Consider the following 27,336-nt stretch of genomic DNA (forward strand, 5'->3'; position numbering starts at 1 on the left):
TTCTTACCCATACCCTTTTCTTCACACCAGTTAAAATAAAAGCACTTTTGTAAAGGACATGTAACTCATTCAGCAGCTTGTAGATCAAATAAGTCACTGCAAAGTGAATGAATAAAACAGCAACATTGTTCTCAACCATTTTTTTTTGCCATACATCTGAGTAACTATAATAGGATTTCCCATGAATGTTATACAATAACTACAGCATCAGAATTGATTGAAAAAAATGCTCAGGATAAGTTACCCAGTCACCTGTGCACTCAGTATCAAATTGTGTGTGGCCAGTGCATGTGGATTTAATTGTACAAATAAATTCTCACTAGCTCGGTTACTCTGAATAACAAATTATAATAAAAAGCTGGCAGAATTCAAGTGTTTTGGAGATGAAATTAAAATGTATATTGACATTAGAACTGAAATCTGAGACGTGGTGGCCTTCACCCCATGCATGTAACTTGCTAGACGCTCAGAGGAAGCCTGTTCTGTGTTTTCTTGAATTTTTCTTAAACAATATTTAAACATATCGCTGAATTTCTCCCAAGTAAGTGATCTTGCTAGGCTGCTTGGCAAGTAGTCAAATTTTAATTCATCAGAATTAGTGGGAAATCAGAGTATAAAGATGGTTTGTCGTCAGTTTTAAGACTCAGGACAGATCAGTTTGCTTTGAGACTTCTTTGGATTTACTCAAGAGTCCAGGGCTTCTTTACAGTGTGGGAACCCACATTAGTTGGAATCAGGTCCACAGAGTGTTTTGTAGAAATTAACAGTAAATTCTATGGAGCCATGCCCAGTATTACCACCACAAAAGGCAAATATATAGAGATTTTTTTTTCTCGGTTTCAACACAGGAGACTACAATTTCCCTCTATTCCTTAACTGATTTTTCCTCCCTCTATAACCTAAATGATTTTAAGATGTACCAAAGGAAAATCACAAAACCTTTGCATTGTAAACATTGTAAATAATTACCTTGTTTCAACTGATTAATTAATTAATAATGAATGTAGGAATAACTCAGAATATAAAATTATTTAGGTAATTTCTCATTATTTTATTCTAAAAGTTCTAAGTATTATATGAATGTGAAAGTTTTCTGTGCTTAAAAATCACTAAAGGCCTTTTATCCATCTCTTCGCCTAAGACTACCACATTTTTATTTAATTCACAAGGTTGGATTTTTGCATGTTAGGCTGCATGCATGCTGTCAAACATCATGTAGGACATGCTGAAGACTTTCCTGTTGTTTGCATGAATGGCTGTCGTCCTATGTTTCTATGACTTTCTAAAACATTGATTAGCTGTCACTTAATTGTGCAACCTTGGTTTGAATATCTGTTGGAACCTTTTTTGTCTGGTTTCTGCCCTCTGACTTGGCATGGGTAACTCTACCAAAGTATTAGATGTTCTTTTTCAATACTTGCAATGTAATTGAAATGCAGAGGGCTTCAAAGTGCACTAGGGTACAGGGAAGCCTTGGATTTTAATAGCATATAAATTTATGGCCATATTTAACTCTAAAATTATAACCTTTAGCAAGATATCATAGAAAATATGAATTTCTGATGAAGGATTTGGATTTATAATTTAGTAGGTAATTTACAGTGTATGTAAAAGCATGTGTGTATGTGTCTATATAGTCACACACATATATACATTCATATAAATATACAGTTTGTATGCGAGTGTAAGAAAAACCTTTTCTTATTCAGCACCCTTTATTCTCTCAAATAATATCTGTAATCCCTTTTTCTCTCCAATTTATTTCTTTTTCCTTTAAAATTCATGTCTTCTGCAGGCAGTTCTTCTTGTCTATAAAGCCAAGTGTCACACTGTTTTTCTATTCAATTTAATATATTACACCTGTTTCTTTTGTTCCCCTGGAATGAAAGCTCTTCAGTGTGAGGATCTGCTGTTTGCTTGGCAGAACTTACCTGTTATGCAATATCATATAGACTCATGGGACTGCATAAATTTTCAAAAAAACACTTATTTCTTTTCATTAAGATGAAAAATGCCTGGACTGCCCTAAGAAGATTGCACACAGTAGCAATAAATCCTTGAAAGCAGAAGTGGTTCAGGCAACTGGTGAACTGCTGTTTAGCTTTGCGAGTACTGGCTGGAGACACAGCTTGACTCACTTCATCAAACACCCATCTTGTTGTTATTGTCAGCTCAGTTGAACTTGGATGCCCAAGAGGTTGGAGTAAAGCATATTTAGGATTTTGTGCTCATGTCAAAAAATGTCAGCTTTCCCCAGTTCAACGACTATTTACAGGGGTAAGGGTATTTACAAGTCTTCCATTGGCCAAACAGGTGAAATTTGGTCTTTAGAAGAAAAGGACAAGTTTTTATTTGTAGAAGAAAAAACAGTTTCATAAGAATCAGGACAAGAAAATCTATCCCAGAATGGAGCAATATAACGGATGCATGAACAAATAAATTTTTCAGTAACTCTTGTTGTTAATGCTGTTTCCATGTTTTACAAATGGATCCCAACCCATTAATGAGCAATTTTTATTTGTGGCTAGCCACTCCGGATAAATTAATGGGATAAGTTAGTCCACGTAAGGCTCTGGACTGAGTATGTTTATGAGGAGATCAGAAAATCTTAAAGAATTATTTTCTTAGGATAGTCATTTACACTGACAAATCCCTTTGTGTCAGATAGGACATTAGGAAAAGGTTCTTCACTGAGAGGGTGGTTGGTTACTGGAACAGGTACCCCAGGAAAGTGGTCATGGCACCAAGCCTCTCAAAGTTCAAGGAGCATCTAGACGACGCTCTTAGTCATACGGTTTAGTTTTAGATAGTCCTGCGAGGAGCAGGGAGTTGGCCTTGGTGATCCTTTTGGGCCCCTTCCAACTCCAGATATTCTATGATTCTATGATATTTAATGGTGGTATAGAGATAAGTTGTACAAGATATTCTTGTACTCTTGTATACAATTAAGGGACATAAAGTGAGCTGGTAATGGAAAGATTTTTTGTGACCTAGAATTATTTCCTTTTCAGGTACTCTGTAAAACTGGTAACAGGACTTCTAAACTGTGGACTCAAAGTGGCAGCCAAGGTCCCCAGTGGAAAAGAGCAGAAGTGTTCTTAGGAATTCGTTCAAATTTTCAGGTGTGTATTCCTATGTTATGTGCTTCCTAGACAGCTGGCTTTAGGTACTTTTATATTATGCATTCTTCACCTCCTCATTTCCCTTTTTGCCCCATACACATACTGTACCTCCTCTTCTGTATAGCAAAAGTCATCTTTTCAGCTGTCTGATTGCTTATCTGAGATGGACACAAGTTTTTTGGAGATTTCTCACTCCCCTTCAATCTCAGAATGATATCCATTTTTAAGACAGAGAATCTCTTCTATCCTTGAATCCAACTCAGGTTAAACTATTCCACTTCCTTCTCCTTAGTGTGTAGTAGTATTACACCTGGACTTTGAAAAAAGAGTCTTAAGCGTGATGTTCACTTTGAAATATGAACTGATTCCTAAGCCTCTTAGAGATACTTAGTCATGGGTATGCGATGCTTAGTTGTATCCTTATAAAAAGAAACACAGACAGCCAGGAACATATTTAAAAATGTGTTACATTCCCTGGTACTTCTGTCTTGGATAGCTTTTAATGAAACTTTAACATTTTTTTTACCTTCATTGGAATAACTGATGAATGACTCAGACTAGTCTTTTTCATGCTTACTTTGCAGAAGTAGGTGGAACCCTTGCTATTAATTCAGGACAAGTGGGGACCAGTATGTGTTTGTGTTGCTCATTTTCTTTCCCTTTTTTTTTTTCTACTTGGTTAATGTTAAAGGATGGTCCTTCAATAACTATAATGACAGATCTGTACAAGCAGTAGTACAAGCTTTCATAGGACTGTGCTTTGATAGTAAGAACTGACCACTTCATATTCCAAGATTTGCAAGGACCGTCATAGTCTCTGTTGTATTCATGTTGCATGTATAAGCTTTTATATATCTTAACAGTGTCTTACTGTAATAGTTATGTAATTCTTATTAGGTTGTTTTCAGGGCAAAACGTGGTGTCAGTTACATGGGAGACGTGGCAGTGGATGATATTACCTTTGAAGATTGTTCCCCTTTGCTCATCCCAGGCAGACGTTGCACATCAGAGGAATTCACATGTGCCAACAAGTACTGCATCCCAAAGGATAACCTGTGTGATTTTGTAAATGACTGTGCAGATAACTCAGATGAGAGCCCTACTATTTGCAGTAAGTACGATAGTTTTTTAATATAATTATCATAAATAACAGTGCCTGCTGTGAATTGTTATTACTTGAATACTTTTGGCAGCTCATCAGCTAAGAAAGCAAACAAGAAGGTAATAATTTAATTCTATTCCTTGGATTTCAAGGATTTTAAATTACTATTATTTAATTTGAAATCATATGATAGAAAATAAAAAGAGCTGTTAGTGAATTTCTTAAAATAACTCAGAAAGCAGCTGTCTTTAAAAGCAGAATAAAAATCTCCTATTTTCCATATGAAAAGAATGTATTAAAGCTGAAAAAAATACCTCAAGCGTAATACGTTTGAGATATGAGGGACATAACTCCTTTGATATTTCAAGGATTGTCAGGTCTCTTAGCAAATCATTTTAATCTGAATACTGTACAATTTTGGTTTTACAAGAGGTATCAGGAAACAGCACCTGTAGTTTCAGATTCAGAGAATGATGTTTCATATCAAATGGGTTCTCCTCTGGAGAAATGGATCACAATATATAGTACTAATATTTTCTTTTTTCTAGTAGAATCATGGAAAATGCTCACATAATCAAATCTGCATTGTTTGGTACCGTATGAACAGTTGCCTCATTTTTATTGAGACTATGAATACAGTTTATCAAATTCTCAGTGAATACAATTCTATGAAGAAAACGTATGCTGATATCCTATGAAGCTAAGGTACACAGCAAAGGGACTGTGTTTCACAAATTATTTTCATTCTATTAAACTTCTCAGTGATTTCCAAAGCAGGAATAGCATGTCACTAAGCTATATGGGGACCAGTTCAGATCTTCTGCAACTAAAAATGAGGAGTATATCAAGTTGGAATTACTCTGTTGAAAAAGATTCTCATATTTTGGCTTTTATTTTCTGAAATATTTAAAAGCTGTTTACCCATGACTTTTTTGAGTTTTCCTTATTGTCTGTATTTCCCACGAAACACCATCAGTCAAGTAGAGACTGAAGCATTAGGGGAAAGGTGGTTCCAACAGGCTGATGGGATTTAGTTTTGCAACCCCCTAAAGTAAGTATTTCATTCTGATTCCCCATGGGAAAAGAGATTAACTGAAACAGTCCCACAAAGAAAATGCTTTCCTGTAAAGTGCTTTTTTTACTTATTATTTTTAAGTTTAAAGAAAAGTAAAAAATTCTTTTAAAAAAATTAAGAAAAGAACTCTCCTGACTACATTTTGACAAGAAGCTTTACAATGAAGTATTACAGAGCCTTAAGAGCACAGGGGTCATTACTGGGTTGGAACTTCTATGTCAACATGGATTTTGCCTCAGATAAAAAATTAATCCCATTTCATAGTGTCTAATTGTGCTGTAAAATGCTTGGTGGCCAGTTATGACTTTCTTTGTTAGGTCTGGGAGTGCTTTATTCAATAGCACTTTCAATAACAGTGTCAGGAATTAGACTAATTTTTGCTTTCCTTTTTTTCCTTTTATTTTTTTAGTTTTGAAATAGGTATGCTGCTTTAAATTTCCACTATGTGCTGGAGAATTTGGGGTTTCTTTTATTGGTGCTGCCTCTGCCATATGTATTTAATAAAGTAGAAATAGATAATATAGCACTTGCTGAAAATATACCTAACAGAAAAACGCTAGGTCTGTTTTTTGAGATTTTTCATGAGGCACGCTGCCTCCAAAGATAACACAATGATAGGAAACACATATTTCCACTCTTTGTGAAGTTTATTTTTCATTCCTTGCAGCCATCAGAGAAGAGTTGTTTCCTCACTGCTGAACCATAGAACAGTAGCTTGAAAACCTCAAACTCAGAGGCCTGGGAAAGGCTTTAGTAGGGCAAAGCATGACAGATCAAAGCACAGGAAACAAGAAATGGACAGTTTTGCCCAGGCATGGCAATTATGTTTAAAAAAACACGAAAACTGTGCAGTTTCCAGACATCTCCAAAGTACCTTTTAGCAGTAGGCCTTCCTGGATTGCTGGCTTTAACTGTAGATGTGGTTTGGTTTTCTATGTGCACGAAAAGTCATCATATCTTAGTTAATGAAATATTTCTGCACCGTGTTGAAAGCAACTAGTCCCTAATCTCTGTTATATTCCTGAAACTCCAGAATGTTAATAGGACTATATCACACGACAATACTCACCAAGTCTAATTAGCAATGTCTAGACAAAGCCAGTGCTGCTGAGATATAAACTATGCCTCATAAAGTTGTGAAATTACTATTGAGAGATCTGTGACTTGGTTTTGTTTGCTTTGTAGAGTGCTCTTTTTAGCTAGTTGCATGACGTCAGTGCCATAAAATAAGTCAAGTACACGTTTTAACAGATATACTGATTTATCCAACATTTAGAAATTATTCCATTAGATACCGAATGAGTGATCCAAGCTCAGAGATTTCTTTAAGTATAATGTCACTGGTACTATTTTCTTACTACAAGTATATGAGAACAAAATACACCACAACAGTGCTGGAGAGGAGTGGTAGCACTCCTTCAACCTTGTTCAGAAGCTGCCAGGGTTTGCCTTATAGTGCTTGAGGTTATCAGTGTATCAGAGGAAGGTCTCCTGCAGCAGCTCTGATTAGATTGAGTTGGGCATGCCTCCTTGAGGTAGAAATGGTGTTTTATGAGATCTAGTAAATTAAATATTGTAAAAAAGGCTGTGGGGCAGTAGTGTTTTTCCAGTCTGAAATCTGGATTAGTGCCAGTGCAGGTGGCTCTACTTGGTAGATGTTTGGTTTTGTCTGAGCTTGTTAATGTTTGGTTTAGCTCATCAGTGTGCTTCTGAAGCAAATCTCTCAGTTATTCCTATTTATTGAGATTTGGTTTGCATTGTAGAGTGTACTCAAGCATATGAACTAGGCTCTTTTCATTAGAAAATAAATTGAAATATGAGCTCCAAGAGGGCATCAAATGTATTCCAACCACTACTGGTCATTCAGCCTGCAGGATCAGCCTATACCACCTCAGTCCTCTTTCCTCTGCTGCCCCTCTAAATGTCATCAGGTCCTCAGCATCATGTGTTTTGCACTACAGATCTGCTTCTATAGCTCTGTACTTCTTTTTCATCTAGGCATAACTGTTGTGAGTAATATGACTTAAAATAGTTTAAATTTTGCTCTATTTAATTACTTAGTTTATTACAAAGATTCATTAGATCTTTTTTGATCAACATAATACAATTCATATACCTACTGTTAAGTGTTTTTCTTAACTTATTAAGCTCTCACCCAGTAGACTAATTCAGCAGCCCTGTGTCACTGCTCCACAGACAAAAGGATGAGCTTTGCTTTTGTACTGCATTACTAAGAGTTCACAGTTCTTCATAGAAGTGTCTGCCACCGAAGATTTAATATGCAAGTGCACAGTCATCTGCTGTAACTTGAACTTCTAAGCAGGCTGCCTAAGTTCTCTTTTTCATCAGTGGAGTGACTCACTTCCAGGCTGAAGTTCATTTAATTTAAAATTGGTTGTTTGAGTTAGATTAGATAAATTGTCCTATAGATACAAGTATTTTTCTTTGTTGACTATAGAGATCCTATGAGAACATCTACATTTAGATTAGGTAACACACAATATATACAGCATTAGCAAGGATGTTCAATGCTCATGCCTTAAGGTCTCGATTCTTGAAAACATGCCTTTAAAATAAAATGGTCAGTTGCATGCATGAATGTTATTGATTCCAGATGGAATTTGTAAGCAATTGAAAGAATTTCTTTAAGTTGGATCCTGAAATACTAAGTAACTAAATGATCATATGGCAAAAGATGAGGAGTGACAAATTTTATGGCCAGTTACATTCAGTTGAGGTAAACTACAATCTCTGTTTTTCATAAATGATAATCATATCATTTAGCACATCAGGTTTGAGATTTTTTTAATTGTTATTTCAGATGGCATAATATTTGCAGACAAAGGTAAAAGACAGTGAAGCTCTTTTTGCTAAATAGTCCATATTTTTAAGAAAAACTTTCTAGATTCTTTTTCACCCCTATGACCTCCACAAAGAAAAATATAAGGAAGAAATCTTTCATCTGATTTCAGCCTGAAATTTTAGAGGTAGCTGTCTGTGTAGACTCCATGGATTTTAGCTCCTTGGCCTCATTACTGAGTCTTCTGACCAGCTGCCAATTAAATAAAGCACTTTTAAGTGGCTGAACTTTATTAGACCCCAGAAGAGGCTCAGGTTCTGTTTACATTTTACGAGAGAGCTTTTGTCATTTCTTCTGTTGTCAGACCAAATGATCCATACAGTTTCCACATTTATCTTCAAAGCACTTTCTTTTTCAGCAGTAATCATAAGAATATTCAGGGCACGGTTGAAAGTCTCTTGAAGGCTCTGCTGAAATTCCAGCTTATTTCAGCAAGTTTAGTCTTACTTGGTAATCATTATGATGAAGTTATAGATGCACAGAGGGAAAAATATACACAGCTTAAACTTCTGGAGTGGTGCAATTGACTTAACCTTAATTTACGTGGACAGTTGACTCACCATGCTGTCTGTTTTGACATTCAAGATTGGAAAATCAGTAAAGAGCATGCATGTTGTTTCAGATAAAAATCGACCAAAATTACAGCAGCTTTCTCTTTTTCTAGACATTAAATACAATTTAAGGAGAAATGTAGATAATCATCTATGTTTGCATATTGGCTAAGAAAATACATGTGTAAACTCTTCTGGAAACAAAACATGCAAAAGTAAACTAACTATGGGTGTGATTCATCTCAAAGTTAGCACACCTACATTTAGGTTTTACCTATATGTGTCTGTATGGAAGCTGTGTCTTTATGGTGCTCAATACATTCATTTGGATGGGTTTCTGTTCCCTAAATATAGGCATTTGTTTTCACCTGACCTTAACACGTTCCTCCAAAAAGAGGTTAGTTTTCTGCAGATGTCTTGGATGCCCTATGGAGGGCACCAATTGACCTCTGCCTGTGAGACCCTAAAGAGCTATTCCTAAAGAGCTATTCAGCTTGACCTAAAATAGATTGCTATATTTGGTTACTTTTATACCAAGGACTCTCTTGACTATAATAACAAGAGCACAGAAACTGACCTCATATATATGCAGTTTTATCCTATCCTATTAATATATCCTAGAACATTAAAAATGCTCTGTTTAATAAGATATATGGATATTATTTTTTATATTGAAGCATTATTTTTTTTTAATGGATTGGAGTACTAGGTTGTAGTATATGTACCTAATTAACTTATTGAAAAAAATCTCTTTTCATGTGTGTGCAAATGTCCTTCAGGTACATCTATTGGGCACTGCAATTTTGAGTTTGATCTTTGTGGATGGAAGCAAGATGAAAATGACGATTTTGACTGGAACATCAGAACTAGCAGTACTACAAAAATGGGCACTGGACCAGCTACTGATCATACATTGCAAGAGCCATCTGGTCATTATATTTTTGTAAAGAGTTCATTTCTTCAGCTGCCAGGACAGAAAGCTAGGCTTTCTAGTCCTGCCCTAAGCAGAAGGAATAAAAACTGCAAGGTATGTGGGGGTGTGGTACTAGCAGGAATGCAGAATTTGATTTCTAGATTGCACGAAGATAATACTCCTAAAATAAATAAAGATGATCACTGAAATATTTCTTGAGAAAAAACAAGCATGTTGTAGAAGAGTCAGGGCCTGATCTTATTTCCTTGAAATCATAAGAAAACATGTATCTTGTTGTGGGAGAAGAATTATTTCTGTAAGTAAGTAAGTACTCTGGGAGATTCAGATGAAGTTGACAGTGAATGCAGTGTCTGATTCAGAATACGTCTTATGCAACGCTCACACTAAATGGCACACAACTACATAATGATTTGTGATTTTATGGCGAAAATGTGTATAAATACAGTAACAATTGGCTTTCAAAGAGTATAACTGCAAATGGAAGGATGCTTGATGGAAGGCTTTGTCACCAACTCTCCTCTAGAGAATAGAGAAAGGTAAGCCTTTATTTTCCAAAACACTACAGCACATTGTAGTGATTTGAGCTTGAACATTTCTCTGCAAACCTGGATTTAAAAGTTTTCTATATCTAAAAGTTTGATACATCTTCTATAGCCTTTGCTAAAATGGTAACTTGTAGTTTCATAAGACATCTTTCAGAACACATCTATCAGAATCTGGTACAGGAACAGCATGTTGAAAAAGTGAATTTTCTAGAAAGTTAAATTAAGCATTACTTTGAAATGTTTTTTTTTTCCAAATTTCCATAGTCTTTAAGTGTCAAGGCAAAAAATGAGTGGTATGTCAGTTTCTAACATCAGTGTCCAACACAAAATGGAAGTTTAAACATTAATAGTTGCCAATAATTCTAATTAGAAATAAAATTAGTAATAATTTTAAAATAGTAGATAGAAATAGAGCTAACAAAATATCTCTATATATTATTTATATGGAGAGGAATATTGTGCATAAATGGAGCTGATGTGGGAGGGAAAGTGGTACTTTTAGCCTTTGGAAAATTAACAAAGGAAAATTTGTAAAGACTTTAGACAATTAGCAACTCAGGGATGACAACATTTTCAGGGTAAATTTGGGAATGGATTTCTAGAACTGAAGAAGTGGTCTGGAAAAAAAAAAAGACCTAGTGAACATAAAAAGGAGGTATTAATTTATAAAGTTATTTCAACATTTTATTTGAGATGAAGTGTCGTGGTTTAATCTCAGCCAGCAACTAAGCACCACACAGCCACTCGCTCACTCCCCACCCTCCCCGGTTGGATGGGGGAGAGAATCAGAAGACTAAAAGTGAGAAAACCCATGGGTTGAGATAAAGGCAGTTTAATAGGTAAAGCAAAAGCGGCATGCGCAAGCAAAGCAAAACAAGGGATTCATTCACTCCATCCCATCAGCAGGCAGGTGTTCAGCCATCTCCAGGAGAGGTGGGCTCCATGATCAGTAATGGTTACTTGGAAGACAAACGCCATAACTCCAAACATCCTCTCCTTCCTTCCTCTTTCCCCAAGCTTCATATGCTGAACATGATGTCACATGGTATGGAATAGCCCTTTGGTCAGTTGGGGTCAGCTGTCCCAGCTGTGTCCCCTCCTGACTTCTTGTGCACCCCCAGCCTACTTGCTGGTGGGGTGGGGTGAGAAGCAGAAAAGGCCTTGACTCTGTGTAATCACTGCTCAGCAGTAACGAAAACATCCTTGTATTATTAACACTGTTTTCAGCACAAATCCAAAACACAGCCCCACACTAGCTACTACGAAGAAAATTAACTCTACCCCAGCCAAAACCAGCACATGAAGGAATTAATCTCTCAAATAGTTAATTAAGACCCAGAACTTCATCCTAACAGATCAGACAGTCCCTAAAACTATTTTACTCCATTCTGTGAGTTATTAGAGTTGAAAGAAAGTATGAACAAATGCAGAGTGGTCTAAATCATATGCCAGCCTAGAATCTAGGGTAAAGAATTTTGGAACTACTGTGAGTAAAAACAACATTCAGCCTATTATTTTGCTAATTATTTTGCTATTAACACATGAAGATCTGCCTAACTTGGCAACAGGAATGTTTGTTGGCTATCTAACTTTACCCAGTTAAATAAGCTCAAGAGCTCTCTAATAATCTGACCATAAAATAGCCACTTTGCTCTCCAGCATTTGGAGCATCTCCACTACTGATGCCACACTCAGAATTCTTACTCCATCCATTTGTTGGAGATACTGGTCTAGTAACTTGCCTGAGAGATGATATCAGTGTCTTTGTATTTATGGAAGATGTAAAATTTTATTGCGTTTCTGCCTGTAAAATAGTATGTAACCATTTTACATTAGATTTTTGTCCTCAGTGGTCTCATTTTGCAAGTTCACCTTTATACATCTATCTAAAAACTAGCTCTCTCAAGAAGATTATCTTGGTGAAGAGGAGTCATTTTTTAAAAAGCCTTTGAATTGAACTGATTGTGTGATCACCACACTATGCTCATCAAATGGTTGTCTTAGACTGAAATAGTCCTAAACAGTTTTACTGTATATGCAGGTGACATCTCTGTTCAAAATGTACAGTCATTTGCCTCTAGTTCCATTCATCTCATACTCACTACTCATGAGGAAAGTCAAAACCTGTAAAGAGTTCATCTAAAACTTGGAAAGAGTTCTGCTTATGCTTGAGATTTCTAAGCAATTCATTTGATTGAAATTCTTCTGGCTGTTTGAAAACTCCCGAAACTCTTCATAGATAAGAAAGTCCGGAAGTCTTAAACATGAATGGCTTGATTTTATGATCCAAACAAAATTTGATTAAGTTCAATATGTCAGTAGCAAAACTTATTCTAGACATTATAAAATATCTTCAAAATTTGAGCCATGATCTCATTTTCTGAGTTAATTTCTTATATTGCCTAAATTATATATATTAAAAAAAATTCTGCTCACGTGAGCCTGGAGATGTTTGCTTTTTTCTCCAGCATCATATTTGAAAACATCTCTTTCTCAACCTTATCTGGTTTTATGCTTTAAAAATAGCTTTTCCGCTATTTAACTTCTATCTATGAAGAGTAAAACATATATGCAAAGAAATGCAGAATGAGAATAAGAAGTTCACATCTGAATATTTATGATGTATCACACATTAAATGCAATGAAATGTTTGAAACATAATTATTGGAAACTATTATTTTTGTCATACAGAAAATCATTTACAAAAACCAACAGGTCTATGTACCTTCTACAGAGAAAACTTCTACATCCATGATATGGCTTGAAACAGACAGTCATATTTATGACATTTTATAGTGCTTTTTGAAGGTTCTGTCCAGTTCTGAAACTTTTTCATTCAGGCAACTGACCAAGGGAAGTGAAATTTCTGGTAAAGGAAATTGTATGAATGAAAAAATTGTTTCAAGACCCAGAGCTTCATCTTAGCAGATCAGACAGTCCCTTAAAGTATTTTACTCCTTTCTATGAGTTATTAGAGAAGCAAATGCTACATCATATATTACAACAGACTTAGTTTGCGATCTTAGGCCCATTCAGATCAATGGAAAATGTACATTTACATCAGTGGGACAAGAGTTTTATGCAGAGAAAACAAATATACATCAGCAAGTATAAAGGGACATACATGAAAAAAATGGTTTGTTTGTATACGAGACTTTCACAAACCAAGTTGCACCTTCAAAAAGAATAGAAATGCAAAGGAAACAGTCTAAGTAGAAAGAAAGTGAGACTATGCCAAACAAATCTGGGAAAGAAAAGGGAGAATTCTGCATCAAGGCATCAGTGATAAATAATTATACTCTCTGGAAATGTCAATCCATAAGAAAACCAGGAAATCTATATATACTATTGTGGAATAATAAAGAAATTGTGTTGAAAATACTTAAAAAAAAAAAGTAAATACCTTCTTTGGATTAGTATTCACTGCAGGACATTGTGTAGAGATACCAGCTTGAGACCTGCCCCGTAGAATCAATGTTGAATTATTGCAGGTTATGGTGCCAAAAGAGATGGTGTTGGAACAAAGTCTTAAATTTAGTTGTAATAAGTAACCAAAAGCATATGGCATACATTATGATTCTGAGGGAATTTAAGAATGAAGTCAAAGAATTTTAATAAAAAATATGAAAGATATCATTAATATCAGCAATTCCACTGTTTGTTTGTTTTAGCAAGTATTGTATTTTCTGTATTTTTTTGCATTGTAAACTTTCCAATTTTATTACAGTATCAGAAAATTAGTTACAAACAGAACAGTTATAATTCTTTTAGTTTTCAAAAATCTATGATAAATTCTTCAGGACAGACCTGGAAAGATTGAATAGCCAACTGATGAATGACAATATCCAGAGAACCTTGGAGAACTAAGACTAGAGGGTTAGCCTATGTTCTGATACAAAGCAAATTAAGCATGGGAATGACTATTTCACATGTATTATAATTCAAGCCTGAGTAATGTGGGGCCCCAGCCATGAAAGGACTTGGATATATGCTTAAAATTAAATTCGTGCATAGCTGTTGTCAAGGTGACATTACTATTATATGATATATCTAGAAATGATGTAATAGAACAGAAGACCAGTATGTTGACTCCAATATATACAATTATTCAGTGTAATTGAGATAAGGGTATGGCAAATAAATGTGAAGTCCCGAAAGTAATGTTGGGGGCTGGGGATGGGGGGGGATATGAATTCAATGATCATAGAAGAAAGGCAAAGATACAAAATAGAGTCCGGTAGTTTTGAAAAGAGGTGTAGCGAATCAGGAGCAGTGTGGTGAGCAGCTCTATGAAAATACCTGCTCAGAATTCAAAGACAGTCAGAAAATCAAACCAAATTCAGCAGTAGTAAAAAGTAATAGAGATTAATCATAAAAATGTGAAAATTATTATATAGTTTAAAGATACACACATATTTTGAATAGACAAACCTCATTTACAGAAGGATTTTAAGAGAAACAGAGTAGTTGCAGGACAGGAAATGGGCAGGTGAATAAAAATATTTCCATACAAGAAAACTGATTTATAAGAATTATATTTGGCTAGTTCATTGCACAGGAGACGTTCTGAAAATGAACACAATAAAACTTTCAAAATAATTATAACACAAAGCCCTTGGTGGCTTTATTAATCAATAATTAGAGAAAATCAATTCACTAGAAATGTAGGGTTTAAAAAAAAAATAATTATGCAATGCAATAGACTGCAGAAGCTTATGAAAACCCATAGCACCAGGTAACACAAAGGGATGTGACTTTACATTTACATCGGTATCATAATATTCACTATTATGTTTTTATAGCTATAATAAATAAGATAGAGTGTTCATTCGTTAGGTCTTGTGTTATGCATTAGACTAGGAAGAAATATGAGCTATAGACATGTTCTTGCATATTATAGCATGAATTGCCTTCCTTCAAGGTCCTACATAATTCTTAGAAATAGTCTGATCTTTGGCAGACACAAGATATTGAACCAGATTAAGTATTAATTTGATCAAATATAAGTATTCCTTTGTTGCTCTTGAATTGAAAATAACTGAGAGAGCAGTTAATGGTGAAGACTTTTTACAGTGATTTTTTTTAATGTTTTGTATGTACTTGATCTTATTTTGTACTTCATAATTTGTTTCCCCCTTTTTTACTAAAAAAAAACCAAACAACCCACCGTTTTTCAATGCAAGGACCTCTTATGTTTTATTTTAGCTATTGTTTTACATTTCTGCAGTCCATGTAGAAGCTTTGCTCCCATATTAGATTAGAGAAGATTATTTTCTAATTACACACTCTATAATCTAGCACAAACACATTTATAACCAGAAAAGTGTTCAGTAAACTGAAGTTACTTCCCATATTGTAAATGGCACTGCTCCATTCCTCTGTTTCCTTAACAAGTATGTTCATTCTTTTACATTTACATGCAAGAGTTATTCAAAGGGATGCAAGATAAGCTGTCACAGTATTGTAATGCTGGCTTCAACGTTTGGCTTATGGAATAGTTCAAAAATTTTCACTAATAAGTCTTTTTGTGTGTGTTTTAATTAAATTGGTTTTGAATCAGTAAAATTAAGGACTATTCTGAATGCTACTAATGATGCTCAATTTAATAAAGGTAAATACAATAGCAGAATGTGTCTGAAGTCGCCTATTGTATACTTGATGCTATTGTTCTTGCTTACAGATAATTTTCTATTATCATATGTACGGAGCTCACACTGGATCATTGATTGTCTACCAGAGGACTATGGCAAAACATGAAAAAATTCTCCTTAATCTTACTGGAAACCAGGGAAATTTCTGGCAGCGCAAGGCACTGATCCTTGCTGGAGATGGAGATGAAGATTTCCAAGTTGTCTTTGAAGGGATAGCTGGAAAAGGTCCCAAAGATGGCATAGCACTTGATGACCTCACGTTTTCCAGGGAGTGCTTACCATCCCAGGAATTTTTACCAGCAGAACCCACAACGCTGCCTCCAACAGGTATGTTCCTGCTATGGACAAACAGTCTATGCAGGTCTGGAAAGAATGAATAGCAGCATTACTTTCATTTCTTTGTCTCTCCTTCCAAAGAGAAATAGAATACATAACTTGCTAAAGACATGTTGAAACTAACACGCATTTAAGTATCTCTTTGAAATTCTAAAAAAATTCTTTTATGAAATAATTTTTTGGGTACTGAGTCAACACCTGTGAATCTGCAAGACTTATTGTCCAGCCATGTATACTTAGACAATATCCTGCTTAATTCAGTGGGATTTATTTATCAATAGTTGTAAAATATAGTTACTGTAAAATAAAGAACTAAGAGTGGGACAGAGCCAATATGGATAGATTGCAATAAAGCCAGCAGGCTTTAATGCTTTTTGACTAGTGGGAATTCCTACTGATACTGTTTAGGCACCATATCCATCTTCTTCTTGTGTGGTGTGATGCCAGCGTTGGTGCAATTATATGCACCGTCCTCACTTACTGCTCAAGGGAAATAAGACTCAGAAAAATTTTACGAAAAATAATAAAGTTCTGGTGGGGATGGATCCCAACAACCCCAAGGTAAGAGCTGCTCCTGAAAGCACTGATGTTGTTCATTACTAATATTTGCTTGGACACAAATGATAAAGGAGAAACTCTTTCTGACAGAACAGGACAAATGTCTTTCCTCCTTCCACATTTATCATCAGAGCTACTGAAATGTAAACCCCCAAAGTGGAATTTAGGAGATGCATTTTGTTCCTGGGCCTACTACAAATTTCCTGCATGGCTGCGGCAAGTCATTTTATCTCACTTCTCTGTCTTTCTGATCAATAAAACAAAGTTAATATTTCCCAATGTCACGGACTACCAGGAAAATGGATCATTAATTTATGTGAGCTGCTTTGCTTTGTTACTGCTGCTAATGAGTAGCCTTCCCCTTTAGGATATCATTAAGCACTGCTCAGGCACTGGGAAATAACACTGATGAGACTACATCAAACCTAAGAAATTACACTGTACTTTGTGCACAAGATAAGCAGGAAAGATATGGGCAATGTTTTCCAGATATATCTCTGATAAGTTGCCAGTTACAGTACGTAGCATTGGCTTCTTTCTTCTGTCAAAACAGTCACAGAAATTTATTGCAAATGAGATTGGTATTTTAAAGTTCAGCTTTATATGAGTGTTACCCCAAGAGGAACACTAGCTGAGATTTCTGATTCTTTATTTTAGATGTTTTCATACTCTGTCCTCTTAATGGTAGATGCAAGTCCCTGTGGCAATGTTAGAAACTTTAAAAGCTTTGGTTTTGATAGTAAAGGATGTTCCAAAACACTTTTATGATGTATATAATAAAAAAGCTACTAAAATCTCAGGAAAAAGCCACCAGAGACTGATTGCTTGGTATAGCTCATCTAAGATGTACTTTGTGAACTTTGTAGATTCACAACACTTTGAGATAATGGTCTAAAATAATCCTTATAGTGAACCATCTTTTCTATCTCAACAATTTTCACTTGTCCTGGTAAAGAGTTTACATTAGCCACTGAGGGTTCCAACTTACAGCTACTATTTAGCAGTGATATCTGTTTGGATCATTGCTTGAAATGTGGGCTTAGAAACCGGAGTATGAAATGTACTCCTGCCTACAGAAATGTTCTGAACAGTGGCAAAGTGCATGCTGGAGGCTGTGAAAAGTGCTCTGTGAGGTAACTTTATAAACTAGAGCCAGCTAGAGTGACAATGATGATCAGCTGCAAAAATCTGGAGTCCTAGACTTCTCTGCTTATATGCAGAGACAAAGGAGAGTTTAACCAAAAGCGAAACACTTATATCTGTCGCTCAATTTTTTAAAAGTTTCTGAGGATGAAGAACACAATGCAGCAGAGATCTGCTCCTTTCTTGTCTCCAGCTAGAGAGAATATTTGCTAAGAAAGTTGAAATATTTTCTCTCTCTGAGGGAGATTCATAGCTTTTGAGGTCTATTCTCATAAAATGACAATGTAGAATTGATACTGATGTGTATTTTTCTAGCTGGTTAATATGCTTCCTCTACTTTATTTGGGCACCTGTTTCCTTTTCTCAGGACCTGCAAGGAATGTTTCCTTCATTGTAGGTACTCAAAATAGCACGGTGAATAGTAGCTGTCATAATGGTTTCCTCCCCTTCTCTTCACCCAAATGAAGTTTGGTTATTCAGTGTTCTTTCTCACAGTTTGAAGAGCTTCCTTTGTAATTTTTATGACATACCAATCTACAGTTGGTATTCTGCAAACTGAACAAACCACATTAAGAAAAAAATCTGATACAATTCCTTTTTAATGTCTTTTTTAGAAATTGGAATTCATTGTAATGCACACATCAAGGGAGATCCTTCTGAGTCTTACGAGCAGTATCACTGTGTAACACAAGTATACTAAGGTGGTTTGTGCTTGTTATTTCTGCATATAGAGTGCTGTGGCAATGGATATAGTGTAAGGACTAAATAGAATAGAGTTATTAAATGCTCCTATCTGTGACAGAGACTCTCACTGTTTAGAAGAATTGTTCCCTGACTCTGTGTAAACTCTTTGAAGTTCTAAACATTAAAAATAATACATTCTAGGGGGGGTGTTTTTCTTCCAGACAAACATACAATAATACTTAAAGGCTGAAAGAGAGCACTGGACAACTAGAAAAAATAATTTTGAAAGTTAGCATTGTCATTTTCTGTAGACGGACAGCATGCTCTAGACCATCCTCATGATGCTGCTTAGCAACCACGATGCTGAAGCGGAAAGCCACTGCGAGCTGCTTAAAATGCTGTGCCTGAGAAAAAATAAACATCATTTTAGGCTGGCGCTTATCAACTCTTCACTGTATGAATACTGATGTATGGGGGAACATCGGGTTTTGCTCATGTCCTACAATGGTACTGTGTATAGGAGGATACAAAGACAGTTTTGTTCTAACAGTGCTATTTATGCCTGTTGTTGTGTCTCTGCAGCGTGGCCAGATTCTCAAGTTAAACTCTGCTCCGCGTAAGGGGCTGCCTGTATCCACATCAGCCCAGGAACAGTCCTTGGCCACACTGAACCTTGAAAAGTTGCAATTCCAGCCTTTTTTCCTCTGAAATAACTTAGAACTTCCTACGGACCTGGCAAGCTGGCAGGATTGCGTAGGCCAGGGAGCATAATTTCACCACACTTAACCACTCTGTCTCTCCATTACATTTCAAAGGTGCAGTGACAGCTATTTTCTATATGCTTTTCCCAATAGAAGGGAGTTAATATTTCTCAAAGTCATGGCCTTTCCAGGAGGCATTCACACCCTCTTCTTCTTCATGCAGCAACCATAATTTCAAAGGGAGTTATATGATCGCCCCAAGAATGTTCACAGATTAAGATACTGTCTGACTATGCCCACAAAATGTGAGACCATTGGCATGACTCATATTTTATACTTAAATTTTTTTATAAAAGAGACATGACGGATTTGACAACTTCCGTGATCTCCAAATTTGCTTGTCCTCTCTCTCCTTTCCCTCCCTTCCCTTCTGAAGTGTTGTTACTGGCTATAAAAATGGCAGATCCCTCCATCAGAGTTTCTGCTCATGTCTCCATACCACTTATCAGATTAGCAGGCTACAATAGAGAAAAGTTATTCCAGAGACAAGAGAACTGGTGGCTGTTGACTTCAGTTTTGTAGAGAAGACAGTTGGGTTTTTTGACAAATTAAAAGAGATTCAATGAAGATTCACTTCAGTGATTCACTGTTACATGTGTCTTGAAGAACATAGGAATATTTGCAGGAGATCACATCAAGGTCCATTTCACTTGATATCCTGTCTCCAATGCTGTCAATGAGATGCTGAGCAAGAACCAAAAAAGGACAGGCATATATGATACTTCCTCCTAATGTTCCTAATATTTCATTTTTAGGAGACCTTTTGAACTGAACGTGGTTTTGCATATGTAGTAAACCTTAATGTATTTGCCTTGTGTATAAAGTCCAGTTTCCCTGGGAACACAATCAAAAGTTTAGCCCCCTCCTCATTTTTGGCAGCAAGTTGTACAGGTCTGCCACTTGCTGAGAAAGTGACTCCATTTTCACCCTGTCTCCTATTTGATGATGTCTTTTACTGAAAATGGTGGTGAACAACAGACAAACCTACCTGCTGCATATTGATCTCTATGTAATCATCCTTGAGCAGCATTACACACTAAAGGAGTTCAAATTTATTTCTTACATGGAAACTATCCCGTATGTTTTCCTTTCTCTGACTTTTTAAAAAAATCTGCTATAACCTTTTGAGATTATAAAATCAGGTCTATGTAGAGTATTTAGGAAACGAGTGAACAGTTGAATGATAATGTAGTAAAAGGACTATTTTTCTCTTTGCTCTCTTTCCTATATATCCTTTCCTATATATTCCTAAAAACTATAAATCTTAAAGTTTTATGTGCTTTGCCCTTTTTGAACATTGGGCTGATGTGTTCCTGGAGCTATCTGCAGTACTCTGTTGTGTCAGTCCTTAGTGGTAGTGACTGTAGCTCATCACCCATATGCGAAGACGGGTTGTATTGTTCTGTGTAACTCAATTAAGATTGCGTTTCATTGCCAGTTGATCAGGTTGCAATTCATTTACTTAACTGTGGCTGTTAAGGCCCACTGTAGTTGTACAAGATACCTGACACACCTGCTTGGGGCTGGCAGCTATGTCACAGGGATTATAGGAAAGTCTGCTGCCGTGCCATGGTGCCTGATGTCAGGAAGGCTGCCCAGCGCATAACAAGCGCTGGATACTGCCTCTTTAAGCAACTTCATTTTCACAAAATACTTTTCCTATTTTTCATAGTTATTCCTGGTTCATATCACCCTGAATAACTTCATATCAGTAGCAGAGTTTCTTAACTCATTACTCATGCACTTTCTTGGTCTTTTATGAGTAAGCATTAAAGAATACAGCTTTGCTACTTTTTTTTTTTGGTTCGTTGATTGGTTTTTTTGGGTTTTTTTGTTTTGTTTTTTCCAGACTGGTTTTTGAATCATTTTAGCACAAATGTCTAATTAAAAAAAAAAAAAAAAGTAGAATTCAGCAACGTAGTTAAAATTAAAATAAATAAAAGCAAAGGAAGACAATAGTCAGGAAAACAGATTTGCCAAAACCTTTTCATTTGAAATATTACCCAAAACTTTAGAGGTTACTCTAAGGGCCAAAGGATATTGCTTATATCACTCTTTTGCAGATATAGTTAGATTTATAAAAATTTACAGACACACAAATAGAAATAACTTTGGCAGTTATTCTAACTAATAAGTAATTACAAGAACAATCACATTTTATGCTTCAGTGCATAAAATGTCTCCTACTGAAAAGAGGAAAAAATATCTCCTTATGCACAACAAATTGAATAACAAAGCATTTACATCTTCTGTTGAAGCAACCAGCAATGACCATTGTCTGAGAGAACAAGATATGAAACAAATAACGCAGAATTTCTAAAGCACTTTAAAACCAGTTCTGGGGAAAAAAAAAACAAGCAACCAAAGAAAACAAAACAAAACAAAACCAACAAGAAACCAAGCCTATAAAGAGTACTCATAATTTCTGATATGCCCCTGAACTTTTGGAAGATAGAATATACCTATATAATTGCCTTAATTGCATACAGCAGGCTGTGAAACTTTCTTTTTTTCTTAATTAGTACCTGAAGAGAAACAGACTCTCAGATGTATCTAGAATGAAAATCCGTGCAAGTGGCAATTTTAATTTTCACCTACATAATAGTATGGAAAAAAAAAGTTCATGGTTATAGTCTAGACTTTTTAAAATAATAAATTTACATGTTTAATTTTTTATCTCTCCTTTCTGGAACAAGATACAAATACTCCATACTTTTCAGAAAAATGGTGGAAATACTGTGAATAAGCAGATTGATTTAGTAGCTGGACACGAAGCTAAGAGTGGTCATGCATACAGGTGACTTGAATTCAACTTCTACATATATTGTCCAGCTGTTATGAAGAAAATTTTATTTTTATTGACAGTGAAGGAGACAAAATATATTACCTGGATTTTCATGTTGTATTTTCTGATCCTATGAAGCTTTCCACAGCTAAATTCCAAGTCAGTGTAATTATAATCACTGTACTTTATCAATTTAATTGGAAATATATGCCGTTGGTCCACCTATTTCATTCTACAGTTGCTTCTTTTTGCTTGTTGGTAGCTAGGACTCTGATTTCATAGAATCATAGAATGCTTTGGATTGGAAGGGACCTTTACAGGTCATCTAGTCCAACCCCCCTGCAATGAGCAGGGACATCTTTAACTAGATCAGGTTGGTCAGAGCCCCATCCAGCCTGACCTTGAATGTTTCCAGGGATGGGGCCTCCACTACCTCTCTGGGCAATCTGTTCCAGTGCCTCACCACCCTCAAAGTGAAAAATGTCTTTCTTAAATCCAGTCTAAATCAGCCCTCCCTTAGTTTAAAACCATTACTCCTTGTCCTGTCACAACAGGCCTTGCTAAAATGTCTGTCCCCGTCTTTCCTATAGGCTCCCTTTAAGTACTGGAAGGCTGCTATACGGTGTCCCTGCAGTCTTCTCTTCTCCAGGCTGAACAACCCCAACTCTCTCAGCCTGTCCTCATAGGAAAGGTGCTCCAGCCCTCTGATAATTTTCGTGGCCCTCTTCTGGACCCGCTCCAACAGCTCCATGTCCTTCTTGCGCTGAGGGCTCCAGAGCTGGACACAGTATTCCAGGTGAGGTCTCACCAGAGCAGAGTAGAGGGGCAGAATCACCTCCATCAACCTGCTGGCCATGCTTCTTTTGATGCAGCCCAGGATACGGTTGGCCTTCTGGGCTGCAAGCGCACATTGTTGGCTCATGTCCAGCTTTTTGTCCATCAGTACCCCCAAATCCTTTTCCACAGGGCTGCTCTTGATCACATCATCCCCCAGCCTGTATTAATACTGAGGATTGCCCCGACCCAGACATAGGACCCTGCACTTAGCTTTGTTGAACCTCATGAGGTTCACACAGGCCCACTTCTCCAGCCTGTCCAGGTCCCTCTGGATGGCATGCCGTCCTTCTGGCGTGTCAACTGCACCACTCAGCTTGGTGTCATCTGCAAACTTGCTGAGGGTGCACTCAATCTTGCTGTCAATGTCATTGATGAAGATATTAAACAGTACTGGTCCCAGTACGGACCCCTGAGGGACACCACTTGTCACTGATCTCCATCTGGATATTGAGCTGTTGACCACTACCATCTGGATGTGACCATCCAACTAATTCCTCATCCACTGAACAGTCCACCCATCAAATCCATATCTCTCCAATTTAGAGAGAAGGATGTTGTGGGGGACCATGTCAAAGGCTTTACAGAAGTCCAGATAGATGACATCCATTGCTTTTCCCTTGTCCATTGACGTGGTAACTCCCTCGTAGAAAGCCACTAGGTTGGTCAGGCAGGACTTGCCCTTGGTGAAGCCATGTTGACTGTCACCAGTCACCTCCCTGTCCTCCCTGTGCTCTAGCATAGCTTCTAGGATGACCTGTTCCATGATCTTCCCAGGCACAGAGGTGAGGCTGACAGGTCGGTAGTTCCCAGGGTCATCCTTTCTATCCTTTTTAAAAATAGGTGCAATGTTTCCCTTCTTCCAGTCACCAGGGACTTCACCTGACTGCCACGACTTTTCAAATATCATGGAAAGTGGCTTGGTAACTACATCAGCGAGTTCCCTCAGGACTCTGGGCGGCACCTCATCAAGTCCCATAGACTTATGTATGTTCAGGTTCCTCAGGTGGTCACAAACCTGATCTTCCCTTACAGTGGGAGGGGCTTTACCCCCCTGGTCCCCAACAAGTTGTCCATTGACTCAGGAGGGGTGAGGAGAGCAGTTGCTAGAGAAGACTGAAGCAAAAAAATTGTTCAGTACCTCAGCCTTATCCTTGTCTGTTGGTACTAGGTCACCATTCTTGTTCATCAGTGAAGGTATGCTTTCTTTAAATTTCCTTTTCTGGTTGATATACCTGTAAAAGCCCTTCTTGTTATTCTTTGCATCCCTTGCCAAGTTCAGCTCCAGCTGCGCCATGGCCTTCCTGACCCCATCCCTACACAAGTGAGCAGCATCCCTATACTCTTCTCAGGTTACCCGTCCCTGCTTCCACTGCCTGTGCAGTTCCCTCTTGCTCTTTAGTTTGACCAGCATATCTCTACTCAGCCATGTCGGTCTCTTCCCTTCCTTGCCTGATTTCCTACATCTGGGGACTGAGAGCTCTTGTGCTTTATGGAAAGCATCCTTAAAGATCTGCCAGCTCTGTTCTGCTCCCTTGTCCCTGAGGACCGTTTCCCAGGGGGTCCTACTGACTAACTCCTTGAAGAGCTGGAAGTTTGCTTTCCTAAAATTTAGGGTCCTGACTATACTCCTCGCCTGTCCCATATCCCTCAGGACTGTGAACTCCACCAATGCGTGATCACTGCAGCCTAGGCTGCCTCCAATCTTGACATTGCTGATGACCTCACTTGCATTGGTGACCAGCAGGTCCAGTATCGCATCCCCTCAGGTAGGCGTGTCTATTACCTGAGTTAAGAAGTTATCCTCAGTGCACTCCAGGAGTCTCCCGGATTGCCTACAACTCGCCATGCTACTTTTTCAGCAGATGTTGGGGTGGCTGAAGTCCCCCAGTAGGACAAGAGCTTGCGAGCGTGAAGCGTCCTGTAGCTGGAGGAAGAAGGCTTTATCAGTAGGCTCTCCTTGATTGGGCAGCCTGTAGTAGACACCAACCACAAGGTTCCCTTTGTTGCCTCGGTCTCTAATTTTTACCCATAAGCTTTCGACCTGCTCGTGGCTATTCTTCAGGGACAGTTCTTCACACTCTATCCATTTCTTGATATAGAGGGTGTCGTGGTTTAGCCCCAGCCGGCAGCTAAGCACCACGCAGCCACTCGCTCACTCCCCTCCGGTGGGATGGGGGAGAGAATCGGAAGAGCAAAAGTAAGAAAACTCGTGGGTTGAGATAAGAAGAGTTTAATAATTGGAACATAATAATAATAATAATAATAATAATAATAATAATAATGAATTATAATGAGAAGGAAAACAACAAGAGAGAGAGAGAGGAACAAAACCCAAGGGAGGGAAAAAAGGAAAAAAAAAAAAAAATTTATACAACCGCTCACCACCCGCCAACCGAGGCCCAGCCAGTCCCCGAGCAGCGATCGCTACCCCCCGGCCAACTCCCCCAGTTTATATATTGGGCATGACATCATATGGTATGGAATAGCCCTTTGGTCAGTTTGGATCAACTATCCTGGCTGTGCCCCCTCCCATTTCTTGGGCACCTGGCAGAGCATGGGGAGCTGAAGGAAAAAAAAAAAAAAGTCCTTGACCAATGTAAATACTGCTTAGCGACAGCCAAAACATCAGCGTGTTATCAATATTATTCTCATACTAAAATCCAAAGCACAGCACTATACCAGCTACTAGGAAGAAAATTAACTCTATCCCAGCCGAAACCAGGACAGAGGGCAACACCTCTGCCCCTCCTTCCCCACCTGTCCCTTCTGAATAGCCTGTAGCCATTGATAGCCACACTCCAGTCATGGGATTTGTGCCACCAGGTTTCAGTAATGGCAACCAGGTCATAGCTTTCTAGCAGCACAGTAGCTTCCAACTCCTCCTGTTTGTTGCCCATGATGCGTGCATTCATGTAGAGACACTTCATCTGGGCTGTTGGCCATGTCACCTTCCTAGTGGAACACCCTTTGTTTCCCTTAAGGTGTTCCACGGAAGTTTCCTTGTTGGCTCCTACTACCTCAGGAGCCCCCAGCTCATCTCCACAAGAATTTGACTGTGGTGCAGTGTCCCCAGCAAGCCCCTGGGCAACAGGTTGAGGGCCCATACTAACACCCCGTCCCTCTAACCATTGTGCGTCCTCCCGCGGCTTGTCGCAGGCAAGCCTGATATGTTCCCCCACCCCCTTCACATCTAGTTTAAAGCCCTGTCAATGAACCCCGCAAGCTCCTGGGCAAAGACCCTCTTTCCCCTTTGAGAAAGGTAGCTCCCATTTGACGCCATCAAGCCTGGTGCCATGTAGGTCACCCCATTGTCAAAAACCCAAAAATTGTGTCGTTGACACCAACCGTGGAGCCATGTATTAATAGACTGGGCCCACCTATTCCTTCCAATGTCACTGCCCACAACCAGAAGGAGGGAGGAAAAAATCACCTGTGCCCCAGATTCCCTCACTAACAATCCCAAGGCCCTGAAGTCTCTTTCAATCTCCCTTGGGCCACATACTGCAACTTCGTCGCCTCCCACGTGGAAGAGCAGTAATGGGTAGTAGTCAGAGGGCTGTACCAGGCTAAGAAGTTTCCTAGTGATATCTCTAACCCGGGCTCCTGGGAAGCAGCAGACTTCCCTACGTGAAGGGTCTGCCCAACGTATTGGACCCTCTGTTCCCCTCAGCAGGGAGTCTCCTACAACTATGATGTGCCTTTTCTTCCTTGTGGAGGCTGTAGTAATACGAGGCATATGTCTTTCTGGTCTTGGCTGCTCCTTTGGTGTAGATGGATTGACATCCTCATCGTCCACTGACTGGTCCTCCACCTCTAGAGCCTTATATCTATTGTGCAGAGGCATCTGGGGAGGCGTGGTGGGCAAGGAGGGTGCCCGCTTGCTGCCCTGTTTGTGGACTTGCTTCCACTCGCCGCTTCCCCTTAAGTCCTTGCCTACATCCTGGTGGGGGGAGGGTACTGAATCCCTTTGATCAGGGGCTTTTATCTTCGTTTACCTCCTTTATTTTTGAGCTCTAGCCTTACCAGATTGTATGATGGTTTTAAAGATGAAAACAATGTGCCCATTTGCTAAACTAAAGAATTTTTCCATTTACTTATACTAGTCTAATCTGCAAAACAATTTCAAAAATTTAGAATCAGTTGTCATTTTAAAGATACATTGGAGTTAAAAATAAAATTTTTTCAACATTCTCTGGGTATTTAGGATATATTTCCATCCATAACTGATTACAATATTTGTACATACAATAAAGCACAGATAATTTGCAGAAGTTTCTCATACTTTGTTATAATTTTATCTCAAAGCAATAAATTGTTTCCCCTAGTTGTTCCCAGACATAATACCTTGAATGTGAAATAAAGCTCAAAGTCTATTTGGATCAGCAGTCAGAA

General features: G+C 37.9%; 1 protein-coding gene across 1 annotated transcript in view; it reads left to right on the top strand.

Moving 5' to 3' along the window:
• MALRD1 (MAM and LDL receptor class A domain containing 1) overlaps positions 1-27,336 on the top strand; it is a 291,485-nt gene that overhangs the window by 105,167 nt on the left and 158,982 nt on the right. Inside the window, exons 22-25 of the mRNA XM_072851516.1 lie at positions 3,012-3,122; positions 4,020-4,233; positions 9,490-9,737; positions 15,870-16,167. Of these exons, the coding sequence (XP_072707617.1) occupies positions 3,012-3,122; positions 4,020-4,233; positions 9,490-9,737; positions 15,870-16,167 (871 nt within the window). The remainder of the gene's footprint in view (positions 1-3,011; positions 3,123-4,019; positions 4,234-9,489; positions 9,738-15,869; positions 16,168-27,336) is intronic.

Source organism: Ciconia boyciana, chromosome 2, assembly GCF_034638445.1.
Source record: "Ciconia boyciana chromosome 2, ASM3463844v1, whole genome shotgun sequence".
NCBI classification, from domain to species: Eukaryota; Metazoa; Chordata; class Aves; order Ciconiiformes; family Ciconiidae; genus Ciconia; species Ciconia boyciana.